The 14857-nt window shown below is 44.1% G+C and overlaps 1 protein-coding gene across 1 annotated transcript in view; it reads left to right on the forward strand.

Moving 5' to 3' along the window:
* Positions 1–14857, forward strand: part of MYH9 (myosin heavy chain 9) — a 97399-nt gene that overhangs the window by 34989 nt on the left and 47553 nt on the right. Inside the window, exons 4-8 of the mRNA XM_054032266.1 lie at positions 5561–5588; positions 6484–6577; positions 12983–13075; positions 13851–13914; positions 14617–14715. Of these exons, the coding sequence (XP_053888241.1) occupies positions 5561–5588; positions 6484–6577; positions 12983–13075; positions 13851–13914; positions 14617–14715 (378 nt within the window). The remainder of the gene's footprint in view (positions 1–5560; positions 5589–6483; positions 6578–12982; positions 13076–13850; positions 13915–14616; positions 14716–14857) is intronic.

The raw sequence follows: 14857 nt of genomic DNA on the forward strand, positions 1-14857 counted from the left end.
TTTAAAAAGGAAGCTTCTGAACAGCTCTGGTAAGAAAGACTCTCTATAGAATCTAAAGAGGTTACATATACTTCTAGAACCTAACATTATCCTAGTGTAGTTCAGAATATCTAGGGACATTCCTCCCCTTAAGATAAAATTTTATTATTTGTATCCAAAGCTTCAGTACTTCAGGGTACATTTACACTGCAAAATACACCTCTGTGGCAACTGACTCTTGTGGGGAGAAACTTGAATTAAAATGCAAGTGTAGATAAGGCCACTGGATAGAGCCCTTAAGGAGCCTGCTTTGTGAGGGAGGCAAAGGCTGTAATAACTTTACATAGTAAAGTCAGGTGTGTGTGAAGAGGGTTCAGGACTGAAATGCTTCATGGATAAAGCTTTTTCATTTAAGGCTAAATCAGTCCAGCTCTCTTGCTTCGGCTCAATCCTATCATTTGGTCAGCCAGTCAGTTGCTTAAATTGGAGTGCATGTACTAGCAGCAGTGTCAGAGGAGCATTTAGTAACGGAAACCAAGAGGACTAGGCATTTTCTCTGGCCTCTCTCCTGCCAGACGTTATGTTCAGTGGTTAGGAGGTGGGCGGTACCATCTAGCAATGGTTAAGCTTTTTGCCTTAATGAGTCAGCTATAGGCTGGGGATTGCAAGCCAAGCCTTTGCCTTTCAGATACACTTCCTCTTAGCTGGAAAGATGATGTCACCATTGTGTGAAAGCTATATTACTTCTCCTTTTATGGAGATGTACAGGCTCAAAATCGGAGTTGCTCATGCAGAGGAAGTGGGTGATAAAGGCCTTTTAGGATGTTCTGTAACTAAGATGCTTAGCGCAAACTGAATGTTCTGTTCTAGCCTTCTAATGTCTCTTCCTCCCCACCCCCAAATCCTCCAAAACAAAACCACCTGAGCTGGGGTTGTAGCCATTTGACCATTGTACTAGCATATGCAAAAACAGTCCCAGAACTCAGTCCATTTGCTATCTCACTGTACAATGTTACATAGAGGATTTTTACATACATCTCTTGTAAAAACCAACTTTTGCCTTAATGATATTTTTGCAAATGCTTTCAGATCCTGGAACCAACCTAAATGCACTCTGATATTTGGGAATTACAGAGGTTAAGAACAGTTAGTTTTTTGCATAGGCAAAAAAACTATGTAATAAGCAGTTAGAGTATTACTGTACACCTTGAATTTGAAGGTTGTATTACTTTCTGGATCATTGAGATTACTTTTTATTTGTAAGTACTCTGATACTGTGGTAATAACTAAATAAAGCTTAGATAGAAATATTTCTTTGCCAGCTGGTCTGAAGTACAGAATTGTTGCTGCAATTAGACTAATGGTTTACTTATTAAATATGTAATTTAGAGGCGTGACTGTCTGAAAAGCAGATTCTTTTCAATTACTTTTGATTGTCCTGTAGTAAACAATTGAAGTTATTGTACCCAGTATGAGTAACTTGCATGTGCCACCAGTTTTGGAGATGTGTCTTAGAGGTGGGCCTCTAAGAAAATGGGTCCCTCTAGTTCTGGCAACTGAAGTTTGACTTTAGCCATGGTTATGCAAGAAAAATCAGCGGGTTGTGTGGAATATGTAACCTCCTGGAATTTAGAGTAAGTGCCTCTTAAAGTGGAACAACTTCTAAGAGGAGCTGCTTTCGTAGCAGTTTAACAACTCTTTTTGGTCTTCTGCTAGGATCCTACTTCCTGTGGCTCAGCACAGCATTTGAGTAGTCTGTCTGTACACAATTAGAAGAATTCCAGCTATCCCAGTGATGGCTGTTTTGCAGTGCTGGGAAAGAATTTCTTCTTAGATTCCAAACTGGAATGTTTCCTTTTATGGTAGTGTCTGCATACGGCTGTGACTTGCCTGCACTCGCAGGTACATTCCTGATGGCTTAAAGCGGAGGTGACTCACAGCTGCAGCTGGTCATGGGGAAAGCAAATGGGAGGGGGTAACGTAGCACTGAAAGGGTCCACCGTTATTGTCTAGGGCTTTTCCTGTATGTTCACCAATTGGTATGTCTGATTTTGTAGTAAGGTGTGAAAAGGGGAAACTCTACTTACCATCCACCTGTGGAAGATATTAGACTGCTGCTGTGTCGCCACCCTCCCTCCCTCATATGAAATTCTAAAACATTCTTGTAAACCAGTGGTTTTCAAACTTCATTGCACCGCAACCCCTTTCTGACAACAAAAATTACTACATGACCCAGGGGGAGGAGAGCGAGTCTGAGCCCCACTGCCCAGAGCTAAAGCACTCAGGCTTCGGCTTCAGCCACGGGTCCCAGCGAGTCTAATGCTGGTCTTGGAAAACCCCATTAAAATGCAGTCATGACCCACAGTCTGAGAACCTTGGCTCTAGATAAAGTGTCTGCCAAGGCATTTGATTTGTGTATGTTTGATTCTAGTGTCCAACTTTGTTCTATTTGACTTGTGGCTGTTTGCCAGTGTTTTATCATGAAGGATAGGGATGTTACCTTTTTGTCTCAAACATGCTTCCTAAATGAGCCCCCAAGTACCCAAATGAGTGTAAGCTTTTCCGGCGATGAGCTGCTCATCACAAGTTTTCAAAAGGCCATAGCTACATATGAATGTGCTGCAAAACCAGCCAGGTGTCTGTCCTACTGAATACAACACCTGGGGCTATGTGCAGATGAATCATTAGTTATTCCCCAGTGCACCCTCCAAGTGCCCAGTCATGCAGAATCCTGGCGCGTACCTTGGTGATCCATTGACCGACTGGAGACCTTAATGGGTGTGGCCGTCTGAACTGCTTAGAGGTCTGTCCTTATACCTGTCATTCAGCTGTGGATTTCTTAAAGAACTACATTGAACATATTTTAAGTCTTCAGTGACTGAAGAGTCTGCCACTTCATTATAGGTAGTTATACCTATAGTTAAGGTTGCCAGGTGCTTAAGTTTAAGATCCTATTTTCTTTTTTATTACTTAAGCCATTTAGGCAGAGACTTTCCATGCCTAATGTCTGCCATGCACTAAATATTTTTGGCAAGTTTCAGTAAAATGGATCAGTCACTTCTGAAGACAAGATCAGGGGAAAATACATTTTTTGACTAGTTTAATAATAATAATAATAATTAATAAATACTAAAAAAAGAAAAACAGCCTCTTGCAACAGTTTCATTAAGAAGCCCTACCACTTCCATGTTTTAAAGTAGGGACCTGAAATTTGCCTGGGTGATTGTCCTGGTATCTGATGTTCCTTTTGCCTTTGGGTGAATGTTTACAGGAAAGGGCTAGATCCTTGGATGTATAACCAGGAGTAGAAAGGTTTCAGAGTAGCAGCCGTGTTAGTCTGTATCCGCAAAAAGAACAGGAGTACTTGTGGAACCTTAGAGGCTAACAAATTTATTAGAGCATAAGCTTTCGTGAAGTGGGCTGTAGTCCACGAAAGCTTATGCTCTAATAAATTTGTTAGCCTCTAAGGTGCCACAAGTACTCCTGTTCTTTTTTCAGGAGTAGAAAGGTGATTTTTTTTGTTTGTTTTTAAACCTGTGTATGGCATTGGTGAGACTGGTACTGGAATACTGACTAGAGGGCTGGTATCAACATTTTTAAAAGGATACTGAAAAACTGGAGAGGGTGCAGTAAAGAGCCACAAACTATTTGAGGGCTGGAGAAAATGCCTTACAGTGACACATAGAATGCAATCTGTTTATCTTACAAAAAGAAAATTGAGAGATGACTTGATTACAGTGTACAAGGGGAGAAAATCCTAGGTACTGCAGAGCACTTTAGTTTGCTTGAGAAAGGCATAACAAGAACAAATGGCTGGAAGCTGAAGCCAGACAAATTAGAAATAAAGGCACAAATTGAACAGGTTGTTTAAGCATTGGAACATATCAGGGGAATTTGTGGATCCTCCATTTCTTGATGCCTTCAAATCAAGACTGGATGTCTTTCTGGAAGTTCTAGTAAAAAAGTTATTGGGCTAAATATATGGGTAACAGGGTGAAACAGAATGGCCTGTAATACAAAGGTCAGACTAGATCTAATAATCCCTTCTGCTCTTAACCTCTATGAACTTGGATTAATTCAGAGCATCTGAAAATCTCAGCACATCATGCTCAGAGACTTGGTTGGCAGCTAAATTTTTGAAGATTCAGTCTGCACAGAGCATACTGCATCCCCATAGCTCCCAGGTGAAACCAGACTTCACAGAAGCAGTAATGGTGTCCCCTCAGTAACTGAGCATCTTCCATTCCTGGTCTAGGACTCTCCCTGCAATTGCTACTCCTGGCTACTAGGAGCCACCGTAGCACTAGGCTCCAACTGAGCATGGAAACTCTGTCCTGTGCTGTGTCTCCCCCTACTGATGCCCAGCCAGCATGGAGGAGGAAGCTACCTGAATTAGGAACAGGGGAGGGGAAAGTGATTAAATACTGGGGTAGTGGAGAGGGGGAAAAGGATAGGAGCTGGGGGGAGAGGGGGCAAGATGGGTACAGATAGGAAAGGGGGTGAGGGGAGGATAATAGTAGGAAGTGGATATGGGGATAGGAATGGTAGGAACCATGTAAGGGGAGGATAGGACTGGTAGGGATGCAGGGGGAACCTTGAACAGGAGCCAGGGAAGGAAGGTAGAAACTGGGGGTGGGGGAGAGGAAAGGGAAGAGGCTGGGACTTAGGGGTGTTTGTGAAGATAAATTCACTGTTTTTAAAAATCTAAGATGTTATGATAGCACCTAAACACTAATAGTTGTGTATTCAGTGCAGGGTTTGCATGGTGTGCAGTAAATAACATTTCAATATGTGGCCGCATGTATTAAATAGTTACCCATTCAGTGAGCACAATTCATTATGCACCGAATGAGGGTGCGTGTGTGGGGGGTTGGATGGTATTTGTTAACGTAATTGAATACTCACAGTGCATATACGCAAGGGATCCAAATTTGGGTTTATGGTCAACCTTAATTCTGGTACTTCCTGTATTTGACCTTGCAACCTTAATGTTCTTTTAATGTGGTGGGTTTTTATGTGTAGTAGTACAGTGCCTCAGTCCTGAACTTGACACATAAGAAATGGCTAAAGCAAAAATCTTGAGCCACTTCTTTTTTTTCACTCTAGCATCTCCACTAAAGCTGTAGTCAATGCTTAGGCCCCCTTGCTTTAAAGGATAGGTCGACGTCCGCAATAGCCTTGTGGCAGGGTTTGAGTTGCATGGAGTATTCTGCATTTAGTAGCAGATAGTTCAGGAGGCACAGGAACAAATCATGAGGGGTGTGTGTGTGTGGGGGGGTTCTATTCACACCCTGGAAAAAGCAAAATAACAATTACCTTGTTTTGTGCTGAACTACAGATACATCTGGACAGGTAAAACTAAAATGATGATGGTGCTCTCTTTAGGACTTGGGGAGAGGAGGAACTATACCAAGGTTTAGAGATGACTGGTCATACTTCTGAAGACACTTGCATGAGGGCGCTTAGTGGCTTCTGCTCTCCATGTTTTGGGGAGTGCCAGAATACCCTCTGAACTTAATAGCTTTTGTGGTTTAGGCAGAAGTGAGTTTTGGCCTGTCTGATCCTGTTTCTTTTATTTCAGATCGAGAGGATCAGTCCATTCTGTGCACGTGAGTATTTACATTCTTCAGCTTGTCTTGTTGTCAGCTCTTATTAAAATCCTGCTGGAGGGCTTAATTGGGGGTTTACTGGAGTCAGTATGTCACGTGATACTGTAGAGGCTAGGGAACATTTGCCTGTTTAAATTGTACTATTAGCATCTCTTCGCTGCCCACATCTCCTCTTTCTGCACAAGGATTGTCTCTGGCATGAAGGAGCAGGAAATAGGTGATCTTAAGGTGACTCCCTAGTGGAGATGTTAGTTTATTGATGCTTGGAAAGGACTTTGGAAGAACTGGGGTAGCAGTGGTGTATATACAGTCAACAATGCAACTAGGAAGGCAATAGCCATGTGCTCTCATTCATGCTATCTAGGTTGAGGTTGTAGGGAATAATGTGTCTACTCAACATCGCAGTTTCCTCTTTCGAGCCTAAAAGTAAGATTGATCCCCCAAACCCTGTTAAGTTCTGGTTCTGAAGGAGTTAACTACAGATCTTTTGCTTAGGGGAATTCCTTTTAAGGAATTCACTTAATTGCCTTTGTGTCTCCTCCCCCCCCCCCCCCCCCCCCATATTATTCCTCAACCACTTGCATGTGAAGGCTGCCAAGTGACTGGAAAGCAAAATTTCCTCCTCTTCCTCCCCCCCTCTCCCTCCTTCTCCCCCCTCTTCTCCCCCAGTCACGAGAAACTGGCTGAGCAATAGGACTAGAGCATGGTACTGATTGCTCTACTGTTCACTTAATGTGTTCAGGTTCTCTGTTAGGGCAAGTATCTCAAAGCAATGTTTAATAGTAAGAATGCAACTAAAAGCACTGTGGTCAGCTGAAAAGCATATTGGGTTTAAAAATGTGAATGCATTTCCCCCGTCTTGTTCTTGAATGAATCCCAGACTCTGTCTTTGCAGAGGTGAATCGGGAGCTGGTAAGACAGAGAACACCAAGAAAGTCATTCAATATTTGGCTCATGTTGCTTCCTCGCACAAGAGTAAAAAAGACCAGGTAAGTGCCTGTGTTCACTACAAGGATGCTGCACTGTCATGCTGGGCACCTACAAGCTATGGTACACTAGGAGATACCTTGGTTAATACTGGCTGAATAAAACACTAGGTACCAACTTGGGCATAGGGGAGTCAGGAGACAATGAACTATGGAGCCATGACAATTTTTGTGTGTAACTTTTTAAACACCCCACAAGTCAGGGGCCACTATTCTCCCCCATAATTCCATTGACTTCAGTGGAGATGCAGCAGTTTTTCAGAGTGTCTTGATTTCATAGGTGGGTGTGTTTAGGGGCACAGCTTACAAACCATCGCATATTGGTCTTCTGACTAGTTCATATAATGATTTGTGACCAATCCAAGCAATTTTAGTGACCCTGGGGATATGGTCTCCTTTATTCTACTCCCCTGTATCTTGGGGCTGGTTGTGAAGTCTGTTCTATAAGCAGTCTCCAATTTGGAGAGGTTCATAGATATGAGCTGAAGACTTGACTGAAACTATAACAGAACTTTTAAATGGGTGAAAAGTATCAAAATACATTAGAACAAGGGTCTTTGCAGTTGTCTCACTAATATATTTTTCCCCTCCCTTTCCCCTTGATGGATTATGACCGAACTCATCAGTTGTATCCTCTTAGGTGAGCTGCACGTTTACTGCACGTTCTGCACCAGGAATGCATTTTGTCCCTTTGTGTGACTTGAGCACCTTTTCACTTCACAACAGTGTCACTTTCTGCAGCTAGGACAGTCCCATAGACAACTCACAGTTCTGTTTTTGTCGTGCACAATAATCTTTTGTGAGATGCTGTCAATTAGAGATTGCAGATATGTCAAGTTCACTCATCTAGTCTGCACCCAAGGTTTCTCTTGTAGAACTTCCCAAGTACACTCTTGAGAAACTGTTCCTGTATAGTGAACTAACCAAGGGGAGTTGAACTGAACCTGGCTTTCCTAGAACTGCATATAGAGCCTCCAGTGTGCATGGTGTTCCTAACCAGATGGAGTTGACTGTCTGTCTAGCCTTCCACCACAGCAAGTTAGCTGTGAGTGCAGTTGCTGGGAAAGGTCAGGAAGCTGCTGCCCTGAGTGAACTGGATGTTCCAACACAATGAGCTTGTTAGCCAGAGTTGCACACATGGGAAATGCAGTTAACTTCTGAGCTTTATAACAAAACCCAGATGCCAAGCACATCTTCAATATCTCTATGTAAAAACCTCCTCTTAGTAACTTAATAGCCATGGTGTGTGTGTGTGTGTGTGGGGGGGGGGGTTATATGAAAAGGATACGCTCTGCATGCAGATGTGTATGTATGTGTAAGCACACCTTTCTAATGAGTGGTTTCTGGAATCAAAACAAAAACCTAGCCTTCCATGTGCCAGACGCTGAGATCTACAAAACCTTGTGCCATGGGCTGTCAGTAGCTGTATTTAGAAACAATTTTGTTTTTATATTTTTTTCTTGGCATATGTGTGTGTGTGTGGGGGGGGGGAGGGATCGTGTGTGTGTGGGGGGGGGGGGGGGGAAGGATCATGGGATTGGGAGTTAAGCATTCTTCTGCTGCTTATTCTCAAGTGAAACTTCAGTCATCTAAGCAGACCAAGGATCTGGTTACGGTATAAACCAGCCTTTAGCTGGGCTTAACACATGACTTCTCTGAGTTCAAGCTCCATTTGGAAGGTTCTCTTAAGGAATCCTGCAGCTCACTTTGTAACTATGGTGGCTCCACGTTGGTTACCAGCCTTACCAATGAGGATTAGAACTATTCAGGATCCTTGATGTTAGATGGTAATGAGCCTTCTCTGCAGCCCTACTGACCTTCACACTCCCTAGACCTGACTCCAGATTCCAACTCAGGTTGTCTACAGATTAGTATAGTAACTTTGAGATATCTGTTCACCTATCACAGGGCTGGGCAAACTTTTTGGCCTGAGGGCCACATCTGGGTATGGAAATTATATGGGAGGCCATGAATGCTCATGAAATTGGGGTTGGGGTGCAGGAGGGGGTGAGGGCTTTGGATGGAGGGGGGTGGCCTTGGGGCGGGGGGGGGGGGCAGAAATGCAGTTCAGGGTGTGGGAGGAGGCTCCAGGCTGATGCAGGGGGTTGGGGTGAGGGCTCTGGCTGGGGGTGCAGGCTTTGGGGTGGAGCTGAGGATGAGGGGCTTGGCGTGCAGGGGGATGCTTCAGGCTGGGGTTGAGGGGTTCGGAGGGTGGGAGGGGGATTAGGACTGGGGCAGGGGGTTGGGGCGCAGGATGGGCTCAAGGATGCAGACTCCGGGCAGTGCTTACCTGAAGCAATGGCATGTGCCTCCTCCGGCTCCTGTGTGGCCAGGCGCCTCTGTGCGTTGCCCCGTCTGCTGGGGCCACCCCATCTTCTGGGGCTGCCCCTGCAGGTCCCAGTGGCCACAGTTCCCAGCCAATGGGAGCTGCAGGGGCGGCGCTTGGACCAGGGGAAGTGCGCGGAGCCCCCTGGCTGCCCCTAAACTTAAGGGGGGGGGAATGTGCTGCCTCTTCCGGGAGCCGCACAGTGCAGCGGCATGCGTGTGCCGAGTGGCCCCTCACCCCGCTTCCCGGCTGGTGCGCCGGAGCAGGGCAAGCCCCAGACTCCACTCCCCAGTGGGAGCTCGAGGGCTGGATTAAATTGACTGGTAGGCCAGATGTGGCCCACGGGCCGTAGTTTGCCCACCCCGACCTATCACTACCCAAGGGAACAAGTCTGCAAACTCTGCTTGTGCTAACCCCCAAGGCCACTAGATTAGGCCCCGCTCCTGGCACCATTAGATTGAAGATGGAGCATGACTCTTGGTCTCCTGCATTGGCAGTGCAGTACAGTAATGGTGTTACATTTGGTAGCCTAGAGCCTTTTGCATTTCTGATATCTTTTGGTCAAGAGATTAAATTTACAACTCAAGTCTCTGCTTTCCTACTTTTTCAAACAAAAACAGGTTTTCTAAAGCCCTTCTCTCAGCTGCAGTGGGGCGGGGGGGGGGGGGGGGGGAAGGAACACCCCTTCCACTGATTTCTGTTGACTTGCAAGGATTCTAAAGCAATGATTAATGTTTTAGGTGATTTTTTTTTTCCCCCCCCAAAAAATAATTCACTGCATTTATGGTGGTAAGTACTACTAGGCAAGGTGAGGCTGCATTTAGGGCATACAGCATTCCATTAAAATCTGTTTTCACTTAATCAAATTGTGTATTGGGGAATGGGGCAGGTTAGTTGTAGTTGAAGCTTTCCATGTTTGCTGTCTACCTCACTTCACCTGTCTCGAATCATAGGAGGGTAGAGTTCTATTTTCAAAACTAAAATTATAACTTTTTGCAATCAGAAATGCAAATGCCATGTTGTAACTCTGGCAGTTTTTATTGTGAGTGATGTGGTGCCTGGTGCTGTTTTCTTAAAGCTCCAGCTGTTGGAATGATGTTTCTTGAAAATCTTTTCTTTTTAAAGGAAGTTTGTAGCTCTCATGGCTGTAGAGAAAAGCTTGCAATCGTGAACCGTAAAGGCTCAAAAACCAGAAAGAAAATAAAAAGAAACCAAAACTTATTTTTTAAATTGAATGATTTTTAAGTGACTCTCCTGATCTTTGGGGGCTTGCCTCATGATTTTTATTTTTAAACATGGGACTGGCAAGGTTGCTATTTTTGGCATATGGCTCCTCCTTTGGAAAGAATCTCTTAGACATTGGGAGTATATGAGGAGGAATTCTGAGTTTTCAGTGGGCATCAAAGAGGTTGGTAACTTAAACTGATATGAAATCATGGAGAGAGGGGGTGCTAAGGGCCCAGCTGCACATTCCCTCTGTGGGCTAGCAGACCTAGAAGCTGGTACTGCAACAGTTTGCATGGGAGGGAGGGGGATGTTGTATCCATCTCAAATGCATACAGAATCTTTTTAAAAATTGTTTAAAAATCAGCTCAGGACCTGCAACTACAGGTACAGAAAGGTTGGCAATTTACAGGACCTCAGCAGTTCCTGCTGAATTCTGCGAATTGTAAGGTTTCGTAGCTTAAAAGTTTTTCCTGTTGGAAAGATGGTCCTCAGTATGCTGCTGCTTCTACCTTGCTAATGAGCCATGCAAAAACAGTCTTCAGTCAAACAATGGCTGCAGAGGTGTGAATGCTGCTTCCTCCTATGAGGTATGACCTGAAACCCTACATGGGCTACTTAAATACCAACATCAAAAGCACACTTTTTTTTCCTGCTTAGTGTTAGTTTTAAGGCAATGTTCAAGTTACATGTTTATACATCAGTGAGGAAAGGAGCTAATGCTTTCATGGCAACATTAACCTTTTAATCAGATGCAGCATTATAGTAGCATACTGAGAATTGGCTTCTGCAAAGGATTTGGTATTCCTGCTGCATTGCAACACTCTACCAAGCTGGTTCCCATGATTGGTCTCTGATTTGATTAACTTTAGCCTTTCCCTCTTCCTCTCACCCCATGCCCCCCTCCCCTCCCAGCCCCTACTTACCATTGTGATCTGCTTACAAGCAGCTGACATGCTACATGCCTACTACTACTATGGATCTCCTTATCCGTTAGATCCCACTATCCTAGCCCTCCCCTTCTCCTTGCTTCTGACTCCACCAACTTCTATGTGTCACTAATTGCACCCTTCATTCCTGAGGTTAAAAAACATGAAAGAATTAACTTGCACACATTGCTGTGAGACTCAGCTGTGACTTTCCAGTTCTTGTGTAGCTAAATTTGGCCTTGCCGGTTTGATTTTTTTTTTTTAAGCTGAATAATTAAATCTATTTAATGCCAAAGTCTAACTGCTGTTTTCTTCTAAATAGTCTTTTGATCTTTTCCCTTGGTCCTGCAGTGAAGTTGTAATGTTGAATTTGTGACATCACTCATTTCCATAGTAACAGATTGCAGTCACAAACAGGATTAGGACTTCACTGCAGGATCTCTCACAGGATGGAAACTGTTGGAGAGTGGGCGTGGGTGTTGCAGCTCACACGTGTGTCAGAATAACAGGAGAAATGCAAAATTACTGACAGACTTTTTATAGCAAGTTTTGAGGTTTTCTTCTTGGCACAGGCAAGTGTGACCTTATAGGATAGATGGCTGCTGTCCCAGCCTATTCCTTCCTGTAACTAAACATCTTATACTCGTGACAAAGTGAATAAAAACTTAGTTGTGGCTGTCTTCTGTGTGTAACTCTGCAGACTAATAGAAATGGTTGACTCTGTACTTTAGGCTTGTAAAGGAGAGTTGTGACCTGAACGCAGCACTAAAGAGTAGAAATGCCTGGGTTCTAATTCCAGGTTTTAACCTTGGGAAAGTCACTTCATATCTCTGCCTCATTTTTACAATCACTAATGGGACTAATATTTTATCCATCTCTAGAGGCAACATGAGGATTGACTAATGTTTATACATGCACTTTGAGAATGAAAGGAGCTGTAAAAGTATTTTGTCATGTAAACACACCCTCTGCAATCTGACTTCTGGGATCAGCATTCATAGGCAAAAATGTTGGGCTCTATTCCCATGCATCAGGAAGTCCTGAAGGCTTACTCTCCACTACTAAAAAGAGAAACCTTAACCCAGTTGCCAATTTCAGTATGTGGGATGGCATATGGCTAATTTTGAAATACATGGGACTCCCTACTTCCAGCACAGAGAAGGGACAGTCAGTTCAAGTAACCACCTACAGACTTCTGGAAAACATGTATATGCTCCAGAGATTGAGCACTTAGTAGCGACCACAATTTTGGCTGGTCTCTCCACCCCAGAACTGTTACCTATGGGGAGGAGGAGGAGTGTGTGGAAGTGGAAGACAGCAGATAAAACAGTTTAACTCAAATACCAGTAGTTGCCTTTTGTTGCATCCCAACAGAGGAGGGTTTTGATGGTCTGTTTAGCGATGAGAGCCCCAGTGCAAGCAAAGATTGTCCCCAGACCTCACAAACTGATTTGTATTCTGATCATCTATTACTGGTGAGGTCATCCTGTGCAGAATCCAGGGCTCCCTCCCAACTGAAAGCCAGGTTTGTTTTATTTTTCCGCCTGATAGGCACGATGCTGCTGGGTTGTGGATGTGATCTGGGGGAAGAACATTCCTTTCTCATTGCCCCCAGAAAGCCTGTGGGATGTGCCTTAGGCAAGAAGCTTACAGGACTATCTACTGGTAACTGAAATCCCGCACCAGAAGAGGGGAGTATTGCACTGATGCTGACTGGTTGGGGAGGAGAAAATATTTCTTCATACTGAAATGAACTCAGTCTTGCCAAAAGAAGAATCAGTGGTACCCTAAAATGTTTAGGGGAATATTGCCAAAGATCTAATGTGGCTTCTCTACATAGATGCTAAGCTGATGTGAGATGAAACCTGGATCCTCTAGGTTAAGGTGTTAAAAGCTGCTGTCTTCATCCACTTTTGGTTTTCTGTCTAGGGAGAGCTTGAGAGGCAGTTGCTTCAGGCTAACCCTATCCTGGAGGCTTTTGGAAATGCTAAGACAGTGAAGAATGACAACTCCTCGAGATTTGTGAGTATTGTTGTCCTGCATTAGTTCTGGTGTCTCCAGTGTTCCAGAGGGAGAAGCCACTAGTTGAATGAGTTGTGGGAGTCTTGCTTTACTTTTGTGCCTGATATGCAGTCCTGGGATGTTCTTTTCTTTTCTGTAACTTGCTTCCCTTGAGTGAAACTGGGACACAGTTTTCACTTGTCAGTGAATTATCCACAAAGTACTGATGGGATTGAGTACCTGGAATACAAGAGGTTGAACCTTTGCCAGGACTCCCTGTGCCATTGTTTGTCTGTCAAATTCATTTTTCTCCCAAGGAGAGATTAGTGACCCATATTGCATTAATTCTGGAGGGCAGTAGGGGGAATGGGAAGCTACACTAAGGGATGGGGAAGCTACACTTGAAACCAAATTGAAGTGTAAATGGTTGAAGAGGGGCTGAGCTGTCATGGTGGTCAATCTAGAATGCTGTCTCTACTTATGGCACCTAGAACTGAGGTGGAGGTGATCCACTTCAGAGTGAAACTTAAGATGTTTCCTGATGCCTAGGCAATCTGAAACCATGTAATTTGATGGCCCCTTTTCTCTCATAGGAGTAATTTATGGTGTCAAGGATGTTAAACTGTTCCATAATCAGTGAGTGTTGTGAGCTGGCTGGGCTTGTGGTCTGTTTAAAACTTGTCTTAGCTGGTAATTGTTATTTGGAGATGAAAGGCCTATACTGGGTCCTCTACCATTTTGCTCTAGCTGTGATAGCATAAGATAACAGTAATATTTCTGCTAATCTCTTTCTCAGGGCAAGTTCATCAGAATCAACTTTGATGTCAATGGCTACATTGTGGGAGCCAATATTGAGACTTGTATCCTTTGCACGGAGCCACTTAATAGAAATAATTTACAGGGTGTGGGGAATGGGAACATACATATCTAACTATCTACCTATATACAGCCAATTAGTGTCTGCCACCTCAACAGCAATGAAGTCAGAGGGATCCCTAAACTTCTGTCAACACCTGCCGTCTTAGGCTAGAGAGATCCCTGTTAAAATCACTAGTTTCGTCTGCAAGTGAAAAAAGGAATCTTATTTAAATGGTACAGCATTTCAGAACCTATGTTGGGGTTATAGCAAGAATCCCTTCTGGATGAAATAATTCTAATGTTATGGGATAGAAGTGGCATTTTAAGCTGTGACATGCTGAGTAGACTTTGGATTCCATGACCCTTTCATGTTTTAACCAGGGGAAATGAGGAATGTGGCAAATGTCTTTCCTCCCTTTTTATTCACAACTCAGTCTTGCATCCTGGTCCTACCCTTGGAATGAGGATTAACTCAGGAGTCCAGAAGTGCATCTTAAACTTAATCAGCCACTGAGGTTGTTGAAGGGTGGGTTGCTGTCGGCCTATGGCACTACCCAAAGCTTTGAAAGGGCAATGCAGAGCACTAAGCTGCCTGTCACGCCAACAACTTGAAGGGCACTGACACCAAATAGAACCTCTTTCCTCAGATGAGTGGAATGGGAAGTTACTTGTTAGTCTCTCTGCTGTTCCTTTACTCTGTAAAGATCTCTTGGAGAAATCACGTGCAATCCGTCAAGCCAAAGACGAGCGAACCTTCCATATCTTCTACTACCTGTTGTCTGGGGCAGGGGAGCACCTGAAGAGTGAGTATCTTGTGCTGTAACTAGGGTCCCTTTTCCCCTAACTGCCAAATGGTTCCAAACACTTGCAGTCTAGGCCCTATTATTTCCCCTCTTCCAAAGCCTGGAACTGCCTCCCACTGTTTGCTGACCAGGACCTCTCCTT

The sequence above is a fragment of the Malaclemys terrapin genome, chromosome 1 (genome assembly GCF_027887155.1).
Source record: "Malaclemys terrapin pileata isolate rMalTer1 chromosome 1, rMalTer1.hap1, whole genome shotgun sequence".
Classification (NCBI taxonomy): Eukaryota; Metazoa; Chordata; order Testudines; family Emydidae; genus Malaclemys; species Malaclemys terrapin.